This window comes from Apodemus sylvaticus, chromosome 6 (genome assembly GCF_947179515.1).
Source record: "Apodemus sylvaticus chromosome 6, mApoSyl1.1, whole genome shotgun sequence".
NCBI lineage: Eukaryota > Metazoa > Chordata > Mammalia > Rodentia > Muridae > Apodemus > Apodemus sylvaticus.
Window position 1 is genome coordinate 37,998,117 of NC_067477.1, and position 27,974 is coordinate 38,026,090.

General features: G+C 42.2%; 1 protein-coding gene across 1 annotated transcript; it reads right to left on the reverse strand.

Moving 5' to 3' along the window:
- Positions 1-1,307: 1,307 nt before the first annotated feature.
- On the reverse strand, positions 1,308-26,762 carry Znf410 (zinc finger protein 410). Its single transcript, XM_052185433.1, has 12 exons — positions 26,501-26,762; positions 22,763-22,943; positions 21,952-22,087; positions 18,451-18,672; positions 16,751-16,942; positions 13,190-13,340; positions 12,564-12,745; positions 11,352-11,441; positions 8,524-8,649; positions 7,381-7,518; positions 5,944-6,071; positions 1,308-2,074 (listed from the first exon to the last, which is right to left on the reverse strand). The coding sequence occupies exons 2-12, from the start codon at positions 22,793-22,795 to the stop codon at positions 2,036-2,038; spliced, it is 1,437 nt and encodes a 478-aa protein (XP_052041393.1). The 5' UTR covers positions 22,796-22,943; positions 26,501-26,762; the 3' UTR covers positions 1,308-2,035.
- Between the last annotated feature and the right edge of the window lie 1,212 nt (positions 26,763-27,974).

The following is a 27,974-nucleotide window of genomic DNA, read 5'->3' on the forward strand; positions in this document are numbered from 1 at the left end:
CTAACAGCCATCTGAGCTTGACAGTTTTGTTTGCTTGCTTTCTCCTTTGAGACAGGGTTTCTCTGTCCTGTCCAACTTTATATGTACACTAGGATGGCTTCAAACTCAAGAGATCCACCGCCTCGGCCTCCTGAGTGCTGAGATTAAAGGCCTGTGCCACCACCACTGGCTTAGGTTTGCCAGTTCTAAACAAAAGACACTGGTGTTGCTTTTTTAAGGCTCCTCAGCTCCTCAGTTCAATTCTACCTTCATAGCATGCTAAAGGTAAATCAGCACCAGGTTTTATGGTACTAGTGATTTTCCTTATTTTTAAAATTATGTACATTGTGTGTGTATGTTATGGTACTAGCGATTTCCTTATTTTTAAAATTATGTACATGGGTGTGTGTGTGTGAAGTGCCCAGAGCCCAAAAGAGGGCATTGTATCCCTTGGAGCTGGCTTACCTGGTATTGTGAGCTGCCTGCTGTGGACTGAAATGGAATGCCCTGGAATAGCAGCAGGTGCTATTAACTTAGCCATCTCTCCAGCCCCCAGAGTATGTTTTTCCTTTTTTTTTGTTTTTAGGACAAATTCTTACTATATAGCCCTTGTTGATCTAGAATTTCCTATGTATATCAGGCTGTCCTCAAACTCAAGAAATTTGTTTTTTTCCCTAAATGTTGAGGGACCTGGCTCATCAGGGTCCCTCTTATTTTTTTTTAAGACAATGTCTCACTGTGTAACCCTGTAGCCCTGGCTGCCCTAGAACTTGTTATGTGTCAAGGTTAGTCTCATACTCATAAGAGATCTGCCTGACTCTGCCTCTGAGTCCTGGGACTACAGGCATGAGCTACTATCCTATTCTTAGCCCCCTTTCTCCATGTGATACTCTATCTTAAAAGAGAAAGACTGGGTAATTTTCTTGACCTCTAAGAATACATCTGTTACTAGACAGTAGTGGTATACATACGCCTTTAGTCCTAGCACTCAGGAGTCAGAGTTCAAGGCCAGTCTGGTCTACAGAATGAGTTCCAGGACAGCCAAAGCTACACCAAAAAAACCTTGTCTTGAAAAAAACCAAAACCAAACCAACCAAAACAAAAATATCCCACATCTGTCTAACAGCGGTTCTCAACCTAGGGGTCACATATCAGATAGACTATATATCAGATATTTTCATTATGATTCATAACAGTAGCAAAATTACAGTTATGAAGTAGCAATGAAAATCATTTTATGGTTGGGTCACCACAACGAGGAACTTTATTAAAGGGTGACAGTGTTAAGAAGGCTGAGAATCACTGATTTAAAACAAGAGCCAAAGAGGTGACTAGGTTGTTTTGTTTATTTAAAAGGAAAACAAACTAGATCATGTGGTTTTTAACTTAAAAAAAAAAAAAACAAATAAAACCCCCTGATAACATGCTACTTTAAGTCCCATAAACAAAACAAAAAATGACCAAGTCAAAGTTTACAGGATAAGTTGGTACCTCAGCCTGGGCCAAGGGGAGATTCAAGTAATTTAATTTTTACAGCCCAACGGCTGAGTCTTTTCCTCAGGTTGCTAAAGGGAGGGTGCAATGCCACAATGTAATTGGCATTCCTCCCTTCTTCCAAGCAACAAGGCATCTCGAAAACTCAGTGTTCTGGTGAAGTTCAGGTTGGAAGCAGGACATAATTCAACCATATGAAAAGATAGCTAGGTCTAGGGTGAAAATTCTTCAAAGGAAAACCTTGACAGTCACAATGAAAATCTTCAGCCAACACATAATTAAACTTGCTCTTGGGAAGTCTACCCCTGAACGTTGCACTGAGGAGGGAGGCAGCACAGGTTTCCAGCCCACGGGCACTGCTTCCTTCATTCTTGGACTGCATCCAGTGAGGTCGAAGAGAAGCCCTCAGACATCCCTCTTCTCTGCTAGGGAAGATGAACAGAGGCAAGGCGAGGTCTTGGTCCTTCAGACTCATTTTAGTTCTGTCAGATTATGAGCCTTTCGGATCTGTTCCCATCATGCACTCTGGGATCAGACACTGTTCCTCCAGGAGTCAGCACACTCATGTCTGTCTTTCAGTTAAATCTCCTTGGTTTAGTAACTATAAAATTGAAAATGAATAGAGACTAGGTTACAGATGAATTGCAGAAGCAAGGTGGGGGCTGGGAATTAAACTTATGTCCTCTGGAAGAGCAGCTAGTGCTCTTACCGTCACCATTGAGCCATCTTCCCAGACCCCCAAAGCTTGTTTTTTTTTTTTTTTTTTTTTTTTTTTGCTGTTGTTTTGTGAGACAAGGTCTCTGTGTTCTGAAACTCTATATGAAGACCAGGCTGGTCTTGAATTCAAGTGATCCACCTGCCTCTGCCTCTTGAGTGCTGGGATTAATGGTATGTACCACCACATTAATATGGCAATTAAATAACTTGAATCTATAGGCTCAATGACTGAGATCATGCCTGCCAGTCAGTGACAGAAGAATCAACACAGAAGGAACCAGTATATAGGCAGTGACTATCCAAAGGATACACAAGGAGCTGTTTCTGTTACAAGTCCTGAAGCGGGAACCTATTCATGAGTGCTCCAGGGTCAAGGCTAAAGGACTCCTAGGGAGTTGCAACAAACACTGATATTCCACTCTTAATGTTCAGAGGTTTTGAATAATAACTGACATCATCTGTTTCCATCTTATATATGTATATATGTGCATGAAGGAGGTCCAGATGTTTTTGTTGAAACAAGAGCTCTTGGTGGCCTGAAACTCAGATTTTGCTGAAGTTAGTTGGCCAGTGTATATCACTGTTCATCTCTACGTCCTGCGCAGGACCACAGTGCACATGCTGTCAGACCCAGAACTCTTGTAAAACGTGAGATCATGCCTGGCTAATTTTCACGGGTTCTGCTGAGCTAACCGCGGTCCTCGTGCTTACATGGCAAGCACTTACCAAATGCGGCATCTCTCCAGTCACACCAGAGAGCAGGCAGAGCTACCAATAAGCAGCCTAGCTCCAGGGTGTCTGCTTCAGTTCCTGGTCCTAGGTTCCTGCCCTGGCTTTCCTCCATGATGGGCTTACAAGTTGTAATAAACCTTTCCTCTCCAAATTGCTTTTGGTCATGGTGTTTAAATCACAGCAGCAGAGGACTAAATTAATGTGCTAACCAAATGCAATACATGGACCTTGTTTCAATTCTGGCTCAAATTAGACAACCAAAGACATTTTTGAGGAGATAAAAGAAAGAAACTAAATACTGAAGGATAAAATATTACTACTAAATTTGCTGGGTATGGAAATATAGTTATTTCTTACATTCTTATCTTTTCACAAGTATACTTTAAAAAATTACAGATAGGTCTATAATACTTTAAAGTATTCTGGCACAAACAGCAAAAAAAATAAAAAATAAAAAACAGTGAAACATTATATAACTGAGAGGCTGGAAAGATGGCTCAGCAGTGAGGAGCACTTGATGCTCTTGCAGAGAACCTGAATTTGGTTCTCAGCAAGCAGGAGGTGGCCCACAACTACCTATACCTCCTGTTCCAAAGGGTCTGATGCCCTCTGTGGCCTCCTAGGGAACAAGGCATGCACGAGGAGCACAGACAGATATGTAATCAAACCAGAGATGAAGTACAAATAACAGTTCAGGTTGGGCAAAGGGTTCATACATTTTTGTACTAATGTCTTTCTCAACAGACCCTCTAAAAGCTATTTCCATAAGATAAATTTCAAAGAAGGAAAACAAGGGGGCAATAATAGAGGGGACAGTTGCCTAAGTGAGACAGAAATAACTGGTTCCAAAGCAGCTACCTACTGAGAACCAATGGAACCAATAGCAGAATAGTGGATTAAAATAAGTCATAAGAACAAATATAAATATTTAACATGGAATATTGAGTCATTTGGATGATACAAAGATGAAGTACAAATAATACATAAAGATTATGTCCCAGTAAAGATTACGGAAAAGGGGGAAAAGGAAAGGTTGGAAAGCAAACAAAACCATTGGGCTGTGGTGGCTCACACCTTAATCCCAGGACTCAGGAGGCACAAGCAGGCAGATCTCTGAGTTCAAGGCCAGCCTGGTCTACAGAATGAGTCCCAAGACAACCTGGGCTACACAGAGAAACCCTCTCTTCAAAAAACCAAATACGTGAGGGATTTTTGCAGAAACTTATCCCTGCACAATGAACTCATGACAGTCATGTGTTCCCTTGACCAGGACCAAGGCTTGGTCACTTTCATTCTGTTTTTAGGGTCAGAGCTAAGACCATACCCTTGCAAGCGCCCAGAATCAATCTAAATCTCCCCCTTGATTGGGGAGTTCTCAGCCAACAAGTCTGACTACGTTCCTTTAGCTCAGGTGATCCAGCCTCCAGACTCACGACCACAGCAGAAGAAATGGCACCTCTTTTTTGAACAGGGAAAGTTTCAAATAAAAATGTTTGGCCTTTTCTTTTTCCGTAGGTATTTTGATGTTGTCTGAGACCCGGTCTCATGATGTGTCCTTGGCTGGCCTGGTATTCATAACTCTTCATGTCTCAGTGATGAGATTATACACCCATGGTTTTTTGTTTGTTTGTTTTTTGGATTTGGTTTTTCCGAGACAGAGTTTCTCTGTATAGCCCTGGCTGTCCTGGAACTCACTCTGTAGACCAGGCTGGCCTTGAACTCAGAAATCCGCCAGCCTCTGCCTCCCAGAGTGCTGGGATTATAGGCGTGCACCACCACTGCCAGGCTTGCACACCTGCTTTAAAGAACTGTTTTTGTTTGTGTGTTTCTGGTTTTTTTTGTTTGTTTGTTTGTTTTTTTGAGACAGTTTGTTTTTTTTCTGTGTAGCCTTGGCTGTCCTGGAACTCTCTTGCAGACCAAGCTGGCCTTGAATTCACAAAGATCTGCCTGCTTCTGCCTGCCAAGTGCTGGAATTAAAGAATGCCTCACCAGTGCCTGGCAAGAACTGTTTTTCTTTGTGTGGATTATTAGCAGTAAGTCATATATTCCAACCATACTCTGACCCTATTGACTTTTCTTGTCCTATGATCCAACCCCCTCCTCTTTCCAAATATACTGACCCCCTTCTACTTCCATGGATGTTTGTTTTTATTTTATAATTTATCTGTTTATCTATTTATCTGTAACCTAGGCTGGCCTTGTACTTGTAATGCCCCTATTTCAACGGGGAATGCTGAGACTACAGGCCTGAGGCATGACATAAGCTTAATTTCCGCACTTTTAGAGCATCTTTTACATCTAGTGCTTTTAAAAAAAGATGCTATGTACATGTGTGTGCATGTGTACAGGAACATGTATATATATCTGTGTGGAGGCTGGTTCACACCAGTGAATGCTGAGACAAACAAGTGCCTGACAGATTTATCCAGTGTTTACACTGGGGTGTGAATGATGTTTACACAGTATTTACACTGCTGTGTGGGGTCTGAATGACGGCCTTCAGGTTTGCCTGGCAAAAACTTGATCCGCTGAGCCATCATTCCATCTCCCCATAATATTTAATATATTTTTGTATATGGAATGTATAGGGGTATGTGTGTGCGCTGGAACCAGTGTACCCTGGGGACCACCCTGCTTCACCCTCCCTGGCGCTAGGGTTACAGATATATGTCACCCACCACATCTGTCTCTGCACAAGTGGTGAACTTGGGTTCACCACATCTGAACCCAAGTCCTCATGTTTGCATCATTCCCAGACCCATGTCATGTGGCTTACAACTGCCTGTAACTCCAGCTCCAAGGGATCTGATAGCCTTTCACAGACACCTTCACTCCTGTGCACACTCCTTCACACACAGTGCACATAATTAAAAATGAAAATAACCCTTTAAAATCATGTGTAAGAGTGCTCAGAGTCCTCAGAGCTTCAGGTCAGTCTCCCAGCTCACAGGGTGACATTTAGGCCCCAGTAGACATTGGACTAATGCACAGAGACAAAGTAAGGGCAGGAAACAGATTTACCTCCTGCGGATTTACCGCAGTTAAGACAGAAACTTCATAGGACTGCCTCCCTGACTGCATGGTCACCAAGTGATGCGTCACATCAGGCACTGAAGACAGGGGCCGTGAGGATCTTTCAGTAAGCACCTCTGTGAAACAACAGGAAAATTACCTTCAATGAACAGCAAATCCACATCTACACCCACTGCTTCAGCAAGTCAGTATTAAAATGCTAAAGTCTATTCCTAAAAACTCAGCCCTATGTTCTTACATGCTTTTCACTGTCAGTGGATTTAGAAAATATTACAAAAGGAGAATGGGAAGTAAAAGCTTTGATATAAGAATGACCAACTTCAATGTAACAATTTAAAACAATACAGTTTTCAGACTGTTACCTGGATTAAAACAATGTATGAAATACATCAAACCCTGCACAGGCAGGCAGGCCAGACAATGAGAGCCAGCCCTGGAAGTTGACAATACTACTATTCTGAGTACTATGTGTCAAGAACCTGAGTTAATCCTGGCTTCAAAATTCATACTCAATGACCCTTCCTCTCTGGAATTTGCTTCTTCAAGGCCAGCAAAGCTCTCCATGCAATTTATTTTCTCATGAGGTTTGTACTAGTAATGCTCAGGAAACAGGCACATTTTAGGTCTTGTAAGCTCCACATAGAAGTTACAAAAACATGGTCACTTTTACCTAAACTGTGACAGACAGGAATGTCTAAAACATGCTCTTAGGCCTAGCAGACATTCCTCAGTGGGATCCCAGAAGATCTGTAGCTCGGTCTGCTCTTCTAGACTGCACTGAACAACAGATGCTTGCTACTGTAAGCTCATCTCTGTACTCAACGGTGTTTCACACACTTATACTAAGCTTTCACTTCTCAATTAGAGCTTATGGTACCTGCCTCCACTTTTGTCTTTCCCATGGTGCCAGGCACACAGTAGGCACTGAATAAATGCATGCTGACCTCACCTGGTAAGATTTTCAGAGAAGAGGGCCTGGCCTGTGTAAGCTGGGTGAAATTTCTATATCAGAGGAACAACTGTTTCCTAGAGAGCCCTTTCTTTTCTCCAGAAGATATGGCTTTTGAAGGTATGGAGAAATTGCTTTGTATCTCCTCTGTAAAACCTGGTTATGCTCTGTTTAAATGTTTTAAAAGTTAAGCTCTTCCATAACTGCAACAGGAAAGACAGACACAGTTGGGCTAGGATGCTAAGGATTACAGATAATATTATCTTTTAAATTTTTTCTTTATTTTTGTGTTAACAGCATATTTAATCATTAAAAAGAAAAGGATTCATTTATCCACCCCAGAGAGTAAGTATAAATACTATTCAATCACAATATCATACAAGAGATAATATTAAACCTCCATTTTGGAGACACTATTCCTTAAGTCCCTAGTTGCAACTTGTTTCTCTCAAAGAAAGGAGAACTAAATGTCTTACCATCATCAACTCCAAGGATAGAATTGGTATTTGGTAGATTCAAGGACTCTCCAAGGCTGGACTGGGAATTCATAGACACCAGGTTTTTATTGGGAACTGAAGCTTCTTCAAGCAGACTACTGCCCATTAGTGACTCAGCTGCACAGAGAACAGAATATAAGAGACATACAGCGGTCACTGGGCCTGGTCCTCACCCCCTCCACCAGGAAGCTGGCCACCTCTTTCAGAACTGTGTTTTGTCTTGGATGTCACTCACTATTTCACTCACTTTCAGATAACGAGAATAAACCTAGAGGAAAAGAGCTGGTCCTTAGGGATAACTATCTGTGCGTGTGACCACCATCTGAAGATTAGCATATATTGGGGATGAAATGATATTTAAGACATGGGAAAGGAAAGAGTTTTATCAATTTTAAAGTAGGAAAAGGGTTATCAAAACTCTTACATAAAAGATTTTAAATCTTTAGTTATATAGAAATCTTTTAGGTCCATATTCCTTAAAAGCTGAATCGTGGATCAGCACACCAGCACTAGTTGACCTCAAACTCATTAGGGGAACATTTACTTACTAGTTTTGTTTTCTGAGACAGGGTCCCATGTACTTGTTCTATAGCTGAGGCTGGCCTCGACCTCTGGTCTCCAACTTCTACTTCTCACGTACTGGATTAAAGCATGTGCCAATACACCTGGTTTTTGTTTCCTAAGACGAGGCTCTTACTATGTTGCTCGCTTCGGTTTTATAAGTAGATTTATAGGCATATACCATCAGAGAAATTGTTATTTACTTATTTATCTGTGTGCATGTGCATATTTTTATGTTTAAACCCAGGATCTGATGCACGCTAAGCAAGTACTCTACTACTGAGCTGCACGTGAAGCACTTAGTTGAACTTTTAGTACTAAGTGTTCTGGGATTTGCAACTCAGCTCATTTATCAAGTTCCTTTATTTTAAGGGGAGGAACAAAAGCAATGAGAAGCTATGTATTGAAAGTTTGCAGATGGTTGTACTGTGCAGCTGTTACAAACTATTAAGCCATCAAATGAAACCAAGTCTTTCCACTAAACCTAACCAGACTTCCCAAAGCCAAGGCAAGCCAATGACGTGGCTGTTGAACACAGATGTCCACCCTGACCGTCCTCACCAGTTTGATCCTGTTCTTGACGCCCAGGTGTCCCCAGCTGCAAATGATGCTTTCTCATATGCACATTTCTACTCCCACTCTGGGAGAAGGTCTTCCCACAGACTTGGCACTGATGAGGTTTCTCTCCTGCAAAGAGAACCACGTTAAAAGACTGGGTAGCCCAAAAGGCGGCTGGCAGTTCTGACGGCATCAAGTAGACTTAAAGAAGGTTGCTCTTTGGACACAGCCTTCTGTACATGGGAAAGGAAAGAAAGGTTACCGGGAGAGCTTAGCACATGCACTGTCTGTCTTCTAGCACTTCCTCTTTCTAGACCACAGTCCTTCCAAAATAGCCTCTTCAATGTGGTATCACGGCATTACAGAAAATATTTTCTTCCTTTTCCAACAGTCTTCCATCAACCAACAGAATTCATATCTACCTGAAGGATTCATCACAAACCTAGGTTTATAATATCCCATATCCTATTTCCTTCAATGTCTTCAGCATTCACAAATGTGCATCATTTATTTACATGCAGGTGCCAGCAAGGCCAGCAGGTAGGAGGGCTCCTAGCCCTGGAGTTACATGATGTGGGTCCTCTGAAAGGACAGTAGTTTTCTCTTAACTATGTCTACATACTAGCTATAAACAACCCCCAAATAAGTCAAGAAACCAATTTAATCTGCACAAGTAACGAAAGCGCCAGTTCCTTATTCTGAAAGCTCACAATGAAGACCAGGCATGAGAGTGCATGTCAACAGTCCCAGAACTTGGGAAGCTGAGGCAGGAGGATAACTCTAAATTCAAGTCCAGCCTGGTCTATGTGGCTTGTTCCAGTCCAAGCCTTCTTGAGAAAAAAAAAAAAAAAAAAAAAAAAACAAATGAAACAAAACAAAACAAAAACCAACCAAACAAAAAGATCCAGCAAGCCCATAATGAAAAGCCTTTTAGGTAACTTGCCATTTACTTGTGTAAATGATCAACTAGCCCTACTCCATGGAGGAGAGTCCAACATACAGAAGAATTCTAACTAATGCGGAAGAATAGTACTAAGGAAAACAACCAATGAACTATCAGGTTAAAGAACAAGGGCAAAGATTAAGAAAGAACCTAAGGTCACGGTTGACACCACCTGAGCCTACAGATCAGGTCTGACAACCAAGCCTTGTGTCAGTCCTGCAGGGACACAAGAAGTACACAGTAAGTCTGGGAGCTTTAGAGCGTGCGTCCACCTTGGGCAATACAGGAACACATGCTGTAACCCAACAGCAGCTGGCAAACAACTCAGTGCTGGAGTTCTTGCCCTGCACGTGTGAGGGCCTGGGCTCAATCTCCAGCTCTGGGGAGAAAGACATAAAAGGAAGCTGACAAATCCAGAGGACGGCACTTCTATAGGACCCTTGGAACTCAATTCTATAGCAAATCAACCAAATGAACAACAGCATAAAAAGGCTTACGTTCAAAGAAGACCTAATACCAGGAGCAAGCACTATTAGACCCCGTGGGATCCTCATTTAAAGGAACCAACATCTGGGTTGAGGCTGTAGATCTACAGTTAAATGTTTGCCCATTGTGCAAGAGGCTTTGGATTTAATTCCACAAAATACATAAATAAAATTTAAAAATAAATTAACTCATTTAAAAATAAATCAACTGAGCTCATTTTGGAGACAACTAGATAGAACAGACCAGGCACTGAATCCAAGATAAAAAACAAGACATTTCTAAATTTAATAGGCATAAAATGTCTATTTTTGTATTCTTACATATATCTGCCTAATGTTTGACAGTTTTCCATAACAAGTATCACAAAGAACTCTAGAGTCAAGCAATATACACGTGGAATCTACACCTGGCCCACAAGCTATCAGTCTGCCACATCTCCTGGGAACCTATAAAAACTGCCTATGGGCCAGAGACCTGACTCAAGTGACAGAATACTTGCTTAGCATGCACAAATTCCTCACTTGCAATCCCAGCATCTGAGAGCTGCAGGCAAGATGATTAGATGTTCAAGATCATCCTGTGCTACATGACAAAAAACAAACTAGCCCCAGCGCCGAGAACTCGACGGTGGTGAAATGCCTGCCCCGACTGACAGCACCGTCTCCACACTAACTCACTCAAATGCTCTGCTGTGTTCATCAAAACCAGCAATCTTGCCTCTACTGCCTCAGTGCTAATTTCTGTTTGGGAAGATGGGAAAGGAGGGAAGGAGACAAAGACCGCTTAGATTTTTCTGTTAAGCTTACAAAGTGTGGCTGCTGTAGAGTATTTTCAGAAAATTCAAGACATTTTTATCAGAAGGTTAAGTCATCCGCATAGAAGTCAACCAGGCTCTGATGAAGTAGACATGCATAGAATTTAGGAAAACAAAGCAAAAAGCAGATCCCTAGGTCTTCTCTGTCCTGGCTACCGTGATGTCCCAACGCGGGCAAAGGCAGTCTCTGCAGAGTGGAGGCTGATGGCGGCCTGCCCACGGCCTCTCAGAATACCCAGAACACACAGGTCTTGCGCCACTGACTGAGCCTTCCCAGTTTGCCATGGATTTTTAAATCTTCCCCCAGAAAAATGAAAATGTCAATACAGGATACATACCAAACAACATAAGAAAGGATCCAGCACAGAACTCTAAGATCTTCACTCATAAATCTGAAGAGAACAGTGGATTCTAATGGATGAGAAGCCCTTCTGAATACTGTTAAGGGTCTTCATCCCACTCAATAAATAATTGAGTTTTATTAGTGATCAACAGAGATGAAATGTTTCTCATAAGAACACTACAAACTGCCTTCCCACTCTGTCTCTTATTGTACTTGAGGTCTACAAACAGGGTAGGTTCTCATACCTGAGTGAACTACCAGATGCTTTCGGAGGCTTGAGTACTCAGCAAAGGAACGGCCACATCCCTGGGCTTCACAGAGGAACGGCTTCTCTCCTGGGGATAGAAAGTGAGACACAGGCTCAGCCTTCTTTCTGAAAACGTCCACCTACAATGCTTTCCTCAGCATCGCGGTCTGCTTTCAATGACTGACTCTTTCTGGTTTAACTTATGCTATGTAATTTCAACTGGGTACCCAGCAAATGTTGCCTCTCAATGTTCTGAAATACAGATGAGATAGCCTTTCTATTTTTTATTCTAATTTCTTTATTGGAATAAGTACCATTTACTATTTCCCTTTCGTTTGGTTGGTTTGATTTCAGAGCTGTCTAAAGCTGGCTTTAGCTCTGCAGACTAAGCGGCTCTCCAACTGATGTGCTGGGCTTAAAGGCGTGCCCCACCTCCGGGCACATCTACTGAGTTAAGAAAACTGAAAAGAAAATTATTCCATCTTAACATACTGAAAGTTATGCCAATTGGAGGTAATTATGTCTAGAACAATTGTGATTTGTTCATGGGCTCCCCTTTCTAATTTCCTATACAGTATGCTTCCTGTCGTAGAGGCACGTACAGGGAAGAGGTGCACATGGTCACTCGTGACCTGCTGTCAGTGACTGCATTTTGCAAAAACACATTTCTAACAATGGCTCCAGAAGCACCCATGGGATCTTGGACTAAGAAGCAAGGAATCTTTATTTTGCTTCTTTCATTTGGATACTTCTTACTCTATTTCTCGTGTTGTGAGCTCTAACAAGAAAGCAAGCGCCTCATGTTCAGGCTCTATTTTTATCTTTTCCTTATTGCTCTGTAGCATCCGCAGGACTCAATAAATTTAACTATGCAATCTTCAGAGAGACTGGAAAACAGGCTGACTCGTCCATTATCTCCTGGTGTCACTAAGGTTACCTTAGACAACCTTACAACCTTTCCACAAGGGAGGCTTCTAGAGACAGAAGTCAATATGGTCTACTCCTCACACAGATGAAGTTGGATAAATGCTACTGATAATGAATCAGTAGAATGGACAAGACAGGGAAATTAAGAAAACCTTTCCTCAGGGTTTAATAACAGCACTGCGCCTTCATTATTGCTCTCACTATTCGGTTCCTAAGTACAGGTGATCGCAGAGGAGAGGCAAGCCGAGCTGAGGAACTGCTGAGGGAAGGTAGAGCTGCACACCTGTGTGGATGCGCCGATGGTTCTTCAGGTTTCCAGCTGTAGTGAACTGCTTGCCACACCCAGACTCATGGCACATAAAGGGTTTCTCCCCATTGTGTGTCCTCATGTGCACCTTCAGCCTCTGCAGCACATAAAAGCTTTTCCCACAACCTTCTGCAGGGCAGATGAAGGAGCGCTCATTTCTGTAAAGACAGTCACAAGCACCAATACCTGAGAATGCTTTGTGTAGGTGGTGGTCAACATCTCTACTGACTATATGATACATTCCAAACTGGGATGTGTCAAAAACAAAACAAAACAAACAAACAAAAAAAAAACCCTGGTTAAAATTGTACAAGCCAAATCCCAGCTGCAACACCACACAAATTGAAGATGATGCCCTAGGAAGATATGCCATTATTGTTGTTAGTTTTTTTGTTGTTGTATTTGTTTTTAATTTTCTGAGCCAGAGTTTCTCCCTGTAGCCCAAGCCGATCTCAAAGCTGGCAGCCTTCTAAAGGCTGAGATTACAGGTGTATATACATCATCACACCCGACAAAAGAAGACATCTTAGTCAGAACAACTGCAGTTCCTGCTTTCCTGCAGTCTGTCTAGTCAGGGACAAGTCCTCTTCGTGACTGCTCACCGATGAGTTTTAAGGTGGTACTTGAAGTGAGCTGGCCACACGAACGTCCGCTCACAGCCTTCTACTGTGCACTTGAGCTTCTTTTCCGTGTGAGGAAGGGGCCCGGAGTCTTTGGGCTGCCCATCACCGGAACCAAGGTGGACATTTTCTCCTGTAACAAGTGACATTTTATAATTCAGGGAAAGATCCTGCTCAGATACTCAGATTCAAGCATTTCATTGCTAGCAATCGTTACTCAGCATATCTCTCCCTATGCAAACTATGTATAGGTACCAGAGTACTCTACAGCCAGACAGCAACCAGAACTGGCATGTTTGATTTCACAACACTAGGCTTCTGACAAATGTAGATATCAAATAAGGCTACCTTTCACATATTTCAGAAAGTAGAATTAAATCTATTCAGTCGGAGCCAGGCATGGTGGCACACGCCTGTGATCTCACCCCTGTGATCTCACCCCTGTAATCTCAGCTTTTCTTGGTAGGGGAGAAGTAGAAGGAAGAAGAAACAAGGTTATGCTTGACTGAGCAGTCTCAAAAGAAACGCGAGCGTTTTGTAACAAAAGTTGGTAGAGAAATAACATCCAGGGTTTGGAGAGACAACTCAGCGGGTAAGAGCACCAACTGCTCTTCCTAAGGTCCTGAGTTCAAATCCCAGCAACCACAGGGTGGCTCACAACCAGTCATAATGAGATCTGACACCCTCTTCTGGTGTGTCTGAAGACAGCGACAGTGTACTTACATATAATAAATAAATCGTAAAAAAAAAAAAAAAAAAAAACTGAGGGAGAAGTAACACCCAGAGTGGAGGCGACGAAGGTGGCTGCAAGTTCTAGGTAATAAGGAAACTGTTATTCCTTATACAGTTATAAGGAATATAAGGAGGTAGCTTCAAGTTCTAGGCAATAAGGAAACTGTTATTCTGGCTGAGTGAGTTTACAGCAGGTTTTTTATCACGGCCATTCTTAAGATTCCCCATTTTTTAAAATCAACTTGTTCATTCATTCCCTATCATTTGAAGAATAAGCACAACCTTCTAATTTCATATCTCATCCCATTTCAGTTATTCAATGTTTAAAAAACATAAGACCTCAGATGAACTTTAAAATATTGAGTTAAACTTTCATAAAAGAGAACACGAGTAGGCATGCTGCTCCATAAAGACAAGCGAGAAGCATAAGCAATGCCTCGATTAATTTAGGTGAAATCGGTTAATTAAAACTGTATGCGTGTTCATATCGACAGGTGATGTGACACTCCTGTTTTCACTGTCCTCAGAATGCTGAAACACTCACGGATTCTGCCTGAGCACACTGAGTCTCCTTGTACACACACAGAGTCCCCTCGGAAAAGCAAGAGCAGGATGATGTTCTGCATCTCCACAGCCCCATGCGGAGCTAATCAAGGGCAGTCTCCGCCCCACTGAGCAGTCTTTCTTTTCCACTGCTATGCTCCCCTTGCTACAGTTAAACAACTAATTGTCTTAAGCCAGGATATAATTTCAGATGTTTCCCCGCTGGCTAACATTAACATTTTGTTCCATAATATTACTCTCCATTTATAAAAAACAGATTTAATCAACAAAGTTAAATTTTTTTGTTGTTTTTGTTTTTTCGAGACAGGGTTTCTCTGTATAGCCCTGGCTGTCCTGGAACTCACTTTGTAGACCAGGCTGGCCTCGAACTCAGAAATCCACCTGCCTCTGCCTCCCAAGTGCTGGGATTAAAGGCGTGCGCCACCACTGCCGCCGCCACTACCACCACCCGGCCGAACAAAGTTAAATTTTAACCAGGACAAAGATTTTAGAATTAGAAAAATCATCTCAGGAGAAATCTTACCCAAATGGTTAGATGAATACAGGGTACTGTGAAGCCACGATGAACTAATCATTTGAAGATCAACAAAATTATGGAATTTTCTATGTAGAAGTTACCATTTATAAATATAAAATATTCTGAAATAGCTGTAGAATCCCTGTTTATAAGATATTACTTAGTTTTTTTGTTTTTATATGAACAGTAACTAGAAAATAATTATAAATATATTCTGAACTCCTTCCTGATAGTTATCAACTGACAATTCTGTGTGTAACCTTAGATTGGTGACAATACTGACACATGTAATAACTTAATCATCACAGACTAATGAGAAAATGCACAGTGAGAACTAATCAAAAGAGATCCAAAAATTTATGGTATGCAAATGAAGGTTTGACTACTATGGGGAGGTTTTGAATCTACCCAGGCATGATTCTTAAGAGTAACATGTATTGTACCCAAATTTGTAATGTAACAGATCTGTGTTAGACATGAGAGCTGCACTTTAAGATTAATGTGGGGGTGGGGTGTGTGGGAGCCTCAGGCGCTGCAGTTACAGGGCGTGAGCCACCTGAAGTAGCAATCATCCTTAACAGCTGAGTCACTTCTCAGCACCAAGCCCTGTAAGCTTCCAGGTGATACTGCTGATCCAGGGACAGTCTTCCAAACTGTCAGGAAACATGAAGTTGTACAAGCTAAGCTGAAGAGAAACACTGGACTGAGAAAACAGCTCAGTGGGGGAAATGTTTGTCACCCAAGCATGGGGACCTGACTAGGTGCCCACGACCCACATGAAACATAAGACAGCCACACATGGGATAATCCTAGCTGCGAAGAGGATGTACCTTTAGGGTCCATGTGTACATATATATACATACACACATTTTTTAAACAAAAAGTAACTAGCATAAAACAATTAGCTCAAGGCCAGCCTGGTCTACAGAGTGAGTTCCAGGACAGCCAGGGCTATACAGAGAAACCCTGTCTCCAAAAAACAGAAAGAAAGAAAGAAAGAAAGAAAGAAAGAAAGAAAGAAAGAGAGAGAGAGAGAGAGAGAGAGAGAGAGAGAGAGAGAGAGAGAGAGAGAGAAAGAGAGAGAGAGAAAGAAAGAAAGAAATTAGCTAATGAATAACAACATAGTTTTAGCATTATGAGTCACTCAACATTAATTTTACAATTGTATTTTTATTAACTGATAAAGCTATTGTAACGTTTTTGAGCTCTAAATATAAAATATTTTTATAAATTTTGATCTTTACATACTTAAGGATGGCTACAATAAAAACATTCAAGATTGTTGGCAATTCTGCTAGCTCCACCTAACAGCTAGCTAGCTTGCAAGGCAACCTGACTTAAAAGGACTGTTCTCTCTCCTCTTTCTTTCTCTCACTCCTTCCCTGTTCATACCCCCTACCTTACCCACCCAGTCATTTCTCTACCTCTCTCTATTCCTTATTTCTCATCTCTCTCTTTCTGTCATCTCTGTCCCCTCTCCCTTCTCTGCCTCTACCCCTTTTCCAGGTCCCCTTCCCTTCCCCCAGTAAACTTCCTTTTGAACTAGGCCTGTTGCATGGTGATGATTCCTCAGGGAAACATCTTGCTGGACCCACTGAGGTGTTCTGTCCCGCCACATTATACTGCCACTTTACAAAACACAATTGCAATTATACACAATTCAAAATACAGCCATTTCATTACCCAACGCTCTGTAGGAGAAACCCGAGAGCAGAATGCAGGAGTCTCACCATTGCTGCTGGTTTTTGCGTTCTTTGCCAGCTGTGCACGAGTAGCCGCAATCAAGCTGTCATGGGCCAGTTCCTGAACCCGCAGGAACCATGGGATACCACTGTCTGTGTTCTCACCAGAGAGGAAGTCAGGCCCTGAATCCTCTGTCTCATCCTGTACAAACACAAAGTGCTCAGCGGAAGATCCCAGACCTGGAAGAAGGGCAAGAATAAGGAAGATTAGGCAGCATTCTTTTATTAGCCCTGGCCCAAAGACTGTCCTGAATTAATCGTTCTTAGATCTTTCCTTCTTACTTCAAGTTTCTGTTCTTATAAATAATTAAGATATCATTTTTCCCTCCAGCCCACAGGTCTACTGTTAAACTCCACCTCCTCTTGTTTCAGAGGCAAAATGTTCCTCCCTGGCAACCAGGACACCTCCCACTTGAAATATTCCAATCCCATACTCAAGAATGACTGATTCTCTCTTGAATGCTTCAGTTAAGTTCTCCCTCACCGGGGCTGGGAAGATGGCTATGCAGTTAGTCATTATTTAGGCCAGGCTGGCCTTGAACTCACAGAGATCTGCTTGCCTCTGCTTTCAAAGAGCTGGGATTAAAAGTGAGTGACCCTTGCCCAACAAGGTTTTTTTTAATTATTGATTTTGTTTGAGACAAGGTCTCACTATGTTGCCTATGCTGGCCTCAAACTTGTTCTCCTGATTTAGCATCATGGGCATTGGGTTTACAGATACATACACAGTTCAAAAATAACTCTACCTTCTAACTTGTATTTCCATTCAGTCACATTACACTCTCTCCCAGACCCATCTTCCAATACCTACTAATTTTGCCAAGGCCACCAGACACAATCTCACCAGTCCATCCTGCAGCAGATGGAATCATTTAGCATCCTCTCCTTCGTAAACCACTTCCCTCCCTTGGTTTCCATGCACCACTCTCCCAGCTCGACTTGCTACTCGGCTGCCATCTGAAGTCTCCCCTTCCCAGGTTTACCTTCTTTGTACTTACGCTTCAAACTTACCTGAAGTCAAAGCATATACATGTTTCCCATTCCCTGGGTGTGATGAGCTGCCCAACTGTCTACTCTGAACCAGACCTCTCCAGAACTCCATTCGTATTTTAACTCTCTAAAGGATGCTCCCTCATCAATGTGCCTCCAAAGTCAAAACATTAACAGACACATTGGGAACTAAGCACCCCCCCCCCACACACACACCACCACACACTTGCTCTCACTATCCTGGTCAAGGGCAGCACATGAATTCCCCAAACAAGAAATGATTCTGTTGCAGGATATAGAGACACATCTATCCCAGCTCTAAGAAGTATGCCATAGAGAGATCCCATATTCAAGACAGTCAGTGCTACAGAGAAACTAGCATATCCAAGGAGATTACCACTGGACACACAATGCCTAACACCAGACACAGAGCAGGCAGCATCCTCATTTTGTACACAAATTGTGCCACATGAAAACGGGGATGATAAAAGCCCAATGTGAAGAACAGACTTTTCTTACATTTGGCAAAATTAACAACCTTCTCACAAACTTAAACAAGAGAAAATGCAGAGTTATTGTAGTTTTATTGTTATCACTTTAGAGAGTTTACACTTTTTGCATCTTGTATATATTATTTTCCCCACATCTAACTTTTTCACTTAAAACAATGAGTAATGTTCTGAAAAGATTAAACAGACCTGCTCTTGTTAGGTTCAGAAGAATGAACGAAGTGCTATTATCACTTGGCTGTAGATCTTGCAACAAGCTAGGCGACTCTGATGTGGTCAGGAATTCTGGGGACTTCTGTACAGTTTGAGCCCTTGTCTCTTCTCCGTCTGGGCCCACATTCACCTGAAGGCTCCTCAAAACAGCTGAAGAAGGGACCTCCTTGGAGGAATTAACATGATTTGGAGCTTCATCTAGCAAGGGGAAAAGACCACAGCTTTAGGCAGCACTCACCTCCAGGGAGCGCACCTGTCAGCACACAGTGCCTGAGGACTAAACTGCACTCAGTCTCCAGCACCCTCCCAGGAGAAGATTGTGCTCTCTTTTTTGCAAATACAAAACTACCTCAGAATAATCTCGGGGAACAAATAGCCTGGCAAACCACTGAAGCTTTGTGACGTAACCAGCGTGCTCCGTTACCGCTTGGGGTTTATACTGAAGGTACATGAATCGTTTAAAAGACTTGCTCTAAAGAAGCTCAGACACAGGTGGGTCTCTGTGAGTTCAAGGCCAGCCATGTCTACAGAGCAAGTTCTAGAACAGCCTGGAATACATAGAGACCCAGTCTCAAAACCCCCAAAAAAGAAGTGTGTTGTAAGGGCTGGGCTACATAAGACTCTTCCTCAAAGAAAAACAAACAAAAAGTCTTTCAAAAAAACTTTTACACAAATTTAAACAAAAATTAACATTCTAAGAACGGAGGAGCCAGGCCTTATGGCTCAATACAATTAGGAATTATACTACCATGAGGACATATACAATATTTTCAGAGGCTTTCATTCATCTTTATAAAAGGAAAGGTGGCAAGATCATAAGAATAGAAATGGACAATAACGTAAATATTTTTTTTAATTTTTTTAAAGATTTATTGCTATATCTAAGTTCACTGTAGCTGTCTTCAGACACTCCAGAAGAGGGCTTTAGATCTCGTTACGGATGGTTGTGAGCCACCATGTACTTGCTGGGATTTGAACTCAAGACGTTTGGAAGAGCAGTTGGTGCTTTTAACCACTGAGCCATCTCACCAGCCCATAAATATTCTTTTTTTTTTTTTAAAGATGTAATGCCATGTGACATTTATTTATTATATGTGAGTACACTGTAGCTGTCTTCAGACACCCCAGAAAAGGGCACCAGATCTCATTACAGATGGTTGTGAGCCACCATGTGGTTGCTGGGATTTGAACTTTCAGAAGCTCTTACTCGCTGAGCCATCTCTCCAGCCCATAAATATTCTTTTGTTGTTGTTGTTTTGTTTTTGAGACAGGGTTTCTCTGTGTAGCCCTGGCTGTCGTGGAACTCATTCTGTAGACCAGGCTGGCTTCAAACTCAGAAATTCGCCTGCCCCTGCCTCCAAAGAGCTGGGATTAAAGGCGTGCACCACCATGCCCACCGTAAATATTCTTAATGTCACACAATTATATACTAAATGCTAATTTAAAATGGTAATTCTATGCCATGTGTATTTTACTAAATATACACCAAAAATATTTTTAAAGCATAAACTTTATAATAGCACTAGCCATCATACCACAATATCAAAGAAGAAACATGAATGAAAAGTTGTGGTAAGTAAATATGGCAGGATAGCATGACTGATACAAAACAAAACACAGCTACAATAAGGATGAACCTCACAAACACAGAATAAAACAAAGCACACAAACACACATTAAAAAGATTACATTATTCCATTCATTTAAGGTCCCCACACCTGACAAAATTAAAAAACTTTGCTTAGAGATATATACAAGGATGACTGATTTTAGAAAGCAAAAGAAATAACCTCAAAAGTACAAATGGTGATGATGCATTAAAGAATGGACGTTTCTCCATGAGGCGAGCCTGCCTGGAAACTAATGAGGTGCTTCTTGTTTGGGGAGGGCAGTATATGGACAGTTCCTTATGTTTATTCCTCAAGCTATACGTATGTGGTTTTGTACTTTTCTACATTCACCATATATCCCAACTAAAAGCATGAGGGCGAATATTATCGCTGTGGTTAGCCACCTGCCACCAAGCCTGATGACCTGAGTTTAATCTCTGGAATCAGTATAGTAGAAGAAGAGAACCAATCCTCACAAGTTATCTTCCGACCGCCACATTATAATATATAAACATAGACACACAATAAATAACTTAATGTAAAAAAGTGAATTAAGAATTGCTCAAAAGTTACAAATAACTATATTTTTAATTTTTTACAATTTAATTTTTGTATGTGTATTGTTTTTACTACATATAAAACATATATACATACATATATACACATATATGTATACACACACACACTTACATATGTGTGTGCACCACATGTGTGCTTGGTGCCTGTGGAGGTCAGAAGAGTTAGGGTGGTTGAGATCCAGCATATGAATTTTGGAAATTGCACCTGGCACAACAAGTACTTTAAACTGCCAGGCCATCGCTCTAGCCCCAAATATTGTAGGTTTTGTTTGTTTTTTGTTTTTTTTAATTTAAAAACATGTCTGTCATACATGAAATGATATATACCAAACTTAGAAGAGAAGCGATTAAATTAGATAGGCACAGATGCAATAGTTTATAATCTAATAAGCTGGTATTCATAAGCTGGTATTCATCTAAACATCTAAAAAGATAAAGAAGAAAAGAAAGGAAGGGCAGGGCAGTGGTGGTGCACGCCTTTAATCCCAGCATTTGGGAGACAGAGGCATGCAAATTTCTGAGTTCGAGGCCAGCCTGGTCTACAGAACGAAACCCTGTCTCAAAAAAAAAACAAAACAAAAAACAAAAAAAACAAAACAAAAACAAAACAACAACCCCCCCCAAAAAAAACCCACCCCCATCAAAAAAAAAAAAAAAAAAAGAGAAAGGAAGGCAGGAAGGCAAAAAAGCATTTAAAAAAATTATATAAGGGTCAGTGGTAGCACACTGCCTTTAATTCTGGCAGACAGAAGGCAGGTGGATCACTTTGAGTTCCAGGCCAGTTACAGATCATAGCCAGACCCTGTCTCAAAAAAACCAAAAAATGTCTAGAACTCTATAATCCCTTCTGGACTGCACCTGCCATCCTTTATACCATCACCTCCATCCCTGCAGCCAGGCTCCCCAGCCTCCCTGCCAGTGTTAGGGTGTCCTCCTTTCAGGCTCTGTGTCCTTGGCCCCTTGAGGGCCTATGACAGACACACTGATCCCCTCGGGGGCCCATGACTCCTTGCTGTGCTGACGGCCATCTGCTTCGGCATCTTCCCTCCTGAGATCATGCCTTCGAATGGGAGAACCAGGAGCTACAGTGGCTTTTCTGCTCCACGTTCACACAGTTCCTGTGCTTAAACTACTTAGGCCCTTGTGGCTTCCGTGGCTGCCTTTTGATGTGACTCCTACATTTGAGTTTCTATGAACCAGTTGTAAAATCAGGTGCATTCTACTCTGGGCACACACTTGTAGTCTAACTCTAAGTCTTCTCTGTCCTGTCTGCAGTGAACGTGTTTTACCTGGTAACATTAGTCGGCCGCATTCTGAGGCCTCGGTCACTGGCAGGAGCGATAAGCAGGTGATGTCTTTAGCTTCTGACTCTACTAGCCCTTGTCCCAGGGGGATGGAGGTGTTCTGAACAAACTGAACCAGGAGCTGAGGAGGGGAAAACAGGCAAAACTGAGAATCAGAGGTTGCTAGGAACGAATCTCAACTTTAAATTTATCAAACAAGTGATAAAGCACTTTCCTGGGTATCGGTTCATTTAATCCTATTAATATTAAATTCCTAAGCAACCATGTAGTTTACAAATGAGGAATCACCCTGAAAACACTGACTTGTGTAAGATGACATAATTAGTTAAAGTTTCAGTCTTCAAAATTAAATAATAATGTCAAATTTAGTGACTTTTCTAGTATAGAACACAAATTTACTAAAATTAAAATATGAAAAATGATAGAAATTACAAACTGCTTAAATCTCTCAATTATATCCAGAAAGAAAATATTTTCAATTACATATAAGATTTGTGTAAATATATATATTTCAACTATATAATATATACTTTAGAAATATAAAATATCTTACTATATTTAAGTATTTAGATATTTCATTAAATACTTAAATAGCAGATGCAAAAACACTCATAAAAGATGGAAACTAAATAGTTTTCTAAACTCTTTGAGAAAACATATAGTAACAGAAAAATCATAAACTAAGAGTTGTAGTAAAAATCTTTTGGCTCACAAAGTCAAAAGTGTTCACTATTAAGCCACTAGAGAAGTTGTTTCCTGACCAACAGCCGAAGAACAAACAGCGAAGTGGGCTCACCTCTGGTTTGGATTCTAACTCATCTGATAACATTGATTCAGCTTCTGAAATCCTGTAGCTGTTCGGGGGTCAGGTTCAAATCTAATTCAGTCAATGACACCTTCCTGTTATATTCACATCCCTTTAAAAAACATTACACTTTCCCTGTAAGATGCTGAACTAGGTTGGTAATCAATTTAACCTAAAATAAGGGTAAAAAGAGAAAGACATAGCATTAAGAGCAGTACAGAAATGTAGCCAAACAAAGGCATCCCTTTGCATCTAAAGAAACACAAGCAGACATTCAGATTATAACATGTTTTAAAGCAGCAGAACAAGCCCAATAAGTATCAAAACCTATAAAAAGCATTATGCTTTAATAAGCTATCTCTACTTCTTTTTAAAATTTTATTTTATTTCATGCACGTGTAACAACTCCCTGTGTGTCCAAGTGTCTATAGAGTCCAACAGCGTGTATCAGATTCTCCTGGCTCCATGGAATTGCAGGTGGTTCTAAGCTGCCCTGTGTGGATGCTAAGGCCCGAACTCTGGTTCTCTAAGAACAGCAAGTGAACTGAGCCACTGAACCACTGAGCCTTAGCTCCAGTCCCCACAAAAGTTTCTCCTAATGAAGCCCTGACTGGCTGAAATGCACAGAGGCCAGGCTGGTCTTCAACTGTCAGTGAGTCTCCTACCTCTTCCTGCGCATTGGGAGGGGTTACAGATACACCTGGCTATGAAAGGGTCTTCAAATATGGAAAAGCTAAATTGCCAAAGATGTTCATTGAAAATATAAGACAAAGAACTGGAAGCAACTCACAAGTATCTTTTAGAACACAAACACACAAACACACAATATAGGACATGACTATTAAATATGGCATTGTCACTTGGAAATATAGTTATGGCTAGGGATGTAGTTTAGTGGCAGAACATTTGCCTAGCATGTACAAGTACCTGAGTTTGGTTCATGACAACACACACACACAATTATGAAGATCATATAACAAAAAAGTGATTACAAGTCTAGTCCCATTTTAACAGTAATTACAACATCCTAAGAAAAAGTTAAAAAGAAATTCACAGTTATGACAGTACTTTTATTGTGCAACAGGACAGTGTGACTTACTTCTTTTTCTTGATTCTAAAAGGTAATTATGCTGTTTTGATCATTTCAAAAAATAAGCCCAGCAGGAGCTTGGTGGTGCACACCTACAATCTAAGCGCTCAGGGAGCCTGGGCTCTACAGCAAATTCAAGGTCTGTTTGGCTACCGAGTACAGATGTGTAACTGGACGCAGAGCACGTGCACAGCATAGCACAGTGCTCAAGTACAATCATAACAAACCAGCCAACCAGTAGGGGGCAGGGCAAGTGATGGGACTATTCCATACAGAGGCAGTGGATTCATCTGCATTTTTCCTCCCTCCTCCTCCTTCCTTGGTCCCCACTGGGTACTGAACCTAAGGTCTGTCTATCCATGCCGAGCACAGACCCTGCTAGTTCCCCAAACCAAAACTCCTGCATAACTCCCCACCATCTCCGACTTTGGCATATGAATTCACTCAATTTGGTAGAATTGCTGGTAAAATTGGGAGCACTGCTATCCATAAAGTGGAGACAGTAAAAAGTTTACCCAGGATGAAGATTTTTCTATTGATAACAGGATAGACTGGAAAGTTAGGCTAAGACAGACATTAAGAAACCCTGGAAGCCGGGCAGTGGTGGCGCATGCCTGTAATCCCAGCACTTGGGAGGCAGAGTCAGGAGGATTTCTGAGTTCGAGGCCAGCCTGGTCTACACAGTGAGTTCCAGGACAGCCAGGGCTATACAGAGAAACCCTGTCTTGAAAAACCAGAGAAAGAAAAACCCAACTTTTCTTTGTACATTTATTTTTCTCCCTGAAGCACTAAAACAGCTTAATATGTTTATCTACTCATGTGCACGAAGGGAAGAAACTGAGGCTCAACAAATCAGAGTCATGAATCTGCAAAATCGAGCAGTGTGTGTGTGTGTGTGTGTGTGTGTGTGTGTGTGTGTGAACTCTATGATGTATCAGAGGCTGGCTTTGAACTCCCACTCCTGCTTATACCTCACAGTACTGAGATTAAAGGTGTGTACCACCATATTTGGCTAATTTTACATTTTCCCAAAAGAAACCCGGAAGTCACTACCCACTTCTGACTTAATCATTATTGGGAGTTTAAGTCCACACAAGCTTCCTGGTGAGCACACAGAAAGCACTGGAATAAATATTCAGACATAGGAGAAGTAACATGACAAATGATTCCCAATTCCCCACCCCTTTACTCCGGCCTTCCAATTCCAAACATTATTAATTGCTTGCAGAATAATTCTGCTTTTATATCAGCATTTCAAACCTAACCACGTCTAAACACAGATTATCATCTCCCCTACCAAACCTGTTCTTCTTGAATTATCTCTTTTATTTATTGCCCAATTGTCCCACTCAGCTGCAAATTCTATCTAGCAGTGCCTCTCATCCTACATGTTTAAATAATCTCCGTCATTAATAATAATGAGACCCCAAATTTACTACTTCTGTGATGCTGTTCAGATTTCTCAGTATCTTTCAACTACACTTTTATTTTTTTGCCAACTGCACTATTAGCACAAATTTCTACCTGGTCAGCTTGCTTCTTAAATTACCCTTTTCGATCTATATTTTACACAAACACGCATTATTTTTCCAAAACACAAAAATGCTTGTCACTCCCCATATGCAGTTTAGTATTTCAGAATAATGGCCAGCCCCGGAGGGGTAAACCTCTTCACTGATATACTCCTCCCTCCACCCCCCACCCCCAAAAAACCTTGGAAATCATCTAAATTGACACCTACTGGGATACAAAGCTTAAATTAGCACATTTTCTGATGCTTGGCTGCCCCGTATTCTGTCGTACGTTACTAAATACAATGTGTAATTTCTCAATGCCAAACACCCAGAACTGCCCGTCTTCACTTCAAACTATGCTTTATTCTCTTTGCATATGTTACACTGGCCTTTGTGTCAAAGTCTAATGTAAATGTATGAACTCTTAATTCAAAATCAATAATATTTAACTCCCAAATGGTTCCTAAGTACATTTCAGAGCCTCGTGAGCAAGTGAGATAAAGTTTCGTAAACTAATCAGACCGTCTTCTCTTGAGAAACTTCAGAGAACAAGTTGAATGAGCAAAACACACCCTGGCTACAAACACTCGCTGCCCACACACGGGCATGAAGTGACCACAGAGGTGACACCGGAGGTCCAGCCCTGGTCCGCAGACGTCCCTATTCCACACCAAGGAAGAGAGCTGACCCAGGGAAGGAACCGGCCGCCCTGGGTGAAACGCCGTCAGGGCACCGCTGCCAACCCTTCCCGCCAGCACAAAGGCCTCAGCCGAAGGCCCTTCGGTCTGGGGCAGGCCCAGCCGCGGGTGCAGTCCGGAGCCTCCGCCCCGGGACTCGCTAACTCCGGCGTTCTGGGGGCACTCTGGCTTCCAGGCACCCTCCCGCAAAAAAACAAGCAAAGGAGAAGAAACAGCGCGCCCAGACCCTGGAAGCGGCTAGGGCCGGAGCCGCCGGGCTTCGGACCGGTCGCTCCCCGCCCGCTAGACGCCTGGGGGAGCCTGGGGGGCGGCTTCTTTGCGCCCTTCGGGGGCGAACTCGGCTCTAGACCCTAGACCCCGCAGTGGCTTCCTTTCTCTGCGGGGCCACCTAGCCGAGCGGGTGTGGCTACACTAGCCTGGAGCTCACCTTCCAGTCTAGGGCAGCTGGCCGTCCGTCAGTCAGTCCCGAATTCCGTCCACACGCGGCGTCTTCCGGCTCCCGCCGGAAGCAGCTCCAGAGCGGGACAGGAAGTTTGGCCGCCCCCCACCAACATATCTACTCGCTTCTTCTCCGCCCCGCGCCTGTTACTCAGGTCGAGGTGCTGACTCTTGGGCAGCCTCCGAGAGCGAGCCTCCACTCCCCACTGAGTACACACACACCCCGACACACACAGGGTTCCCGACCGAGGAACCGCAGCGCCCCGCCCCGCCCCCTCCTGTGTGCCCTTCAGGGCTCGCAGGTCCGCGAAATCTGAAACCAGGTCAGTGCAGTCTAGCCGTGACGTCACTGCCTTCCCGCTGAGGCGCAGGGGTGTGGCGATGGCCGCGGCTGGGATGGGTGGGATGGCGAGGCGTGGAGGGTAGCTTTCTCCGGAGCTGAGGACTTAGGACAGCTTCCGAGAAACTGTGCTCCCGAAACACCAAAACCCCATGAAGAGCACCTAAAATATTCATGGCCCAAAGAGGAACCTGGAAATCAAGCCCCGTGTTGCCCATAGGACTGGGTATGAATTTAGGCACTGCACAGCTTTAGAAACATTTAAGAATTCTCCAGAGACCTTGGGTGCCTTGACTGAGGGCTCAGATATCTAAGTTCCAAGCTGGATAATAGTTCTTGTTGAAACTTTCGAGTTTGACTGCATAAAATTGACGATCTGGTGTGGTGGCACATGCCTGTAACTCCAGCAATCCCAGCCCTCCAGGAGTTCCCGGTGAACTAGGGCTACATAGTTGAGATCTTGTCCAAAAAACAAACAAACAAACAAACAAAAAAAACAAACCATGATGTGGTGTGGAAGAGTAGGGTACTAAAGATTGTGCCCGTGGGAATTAATGTTCTCTGAAGGCGCTTATTTTCAAGTTTAGAGATAAGCCAGGAGTCTGGATGAGCTAGGGAGTAATAGTTTGGGTACGGAATGTTCTGAAGACATTTCCTAGCTACAGTTCGTGCTGAGCACTGAGAAGCTTGACTGTGTCCCACTTGAGGAGTGAGTGCTGTGACAAGGACAGTGGGCGACACGGTATCTGGAAAAAACCTTGGGGTGGCAAAGAAATGTTTACTAGGAGCTAAAATTTAAGTAAGGATTAAAAAACAAAGTAGATTTGGCAGTTACCAATATATGAAAAGATGAAGAACTGTCCAGAAACAAAAACTGGGGTCCAGAGAATGTACGTAAAACAAGGTTAGAACGCTGCAAAACTTGATTGATTGCTATACAATTTGTTTTGCCTCTAAAATACATTGACTGTAAAAAAAAGTGGCCATAAGTCATACTCAGAGAACATATCTAGTTTTATTTTTCTAAAGGTTGAGTTTAATAAAACAAATGTGACACATGAGTATATCTGGAATAGTTGTGTCTATAACTATCGGTTAATTTACTTATGCCTATTGTCTTCTG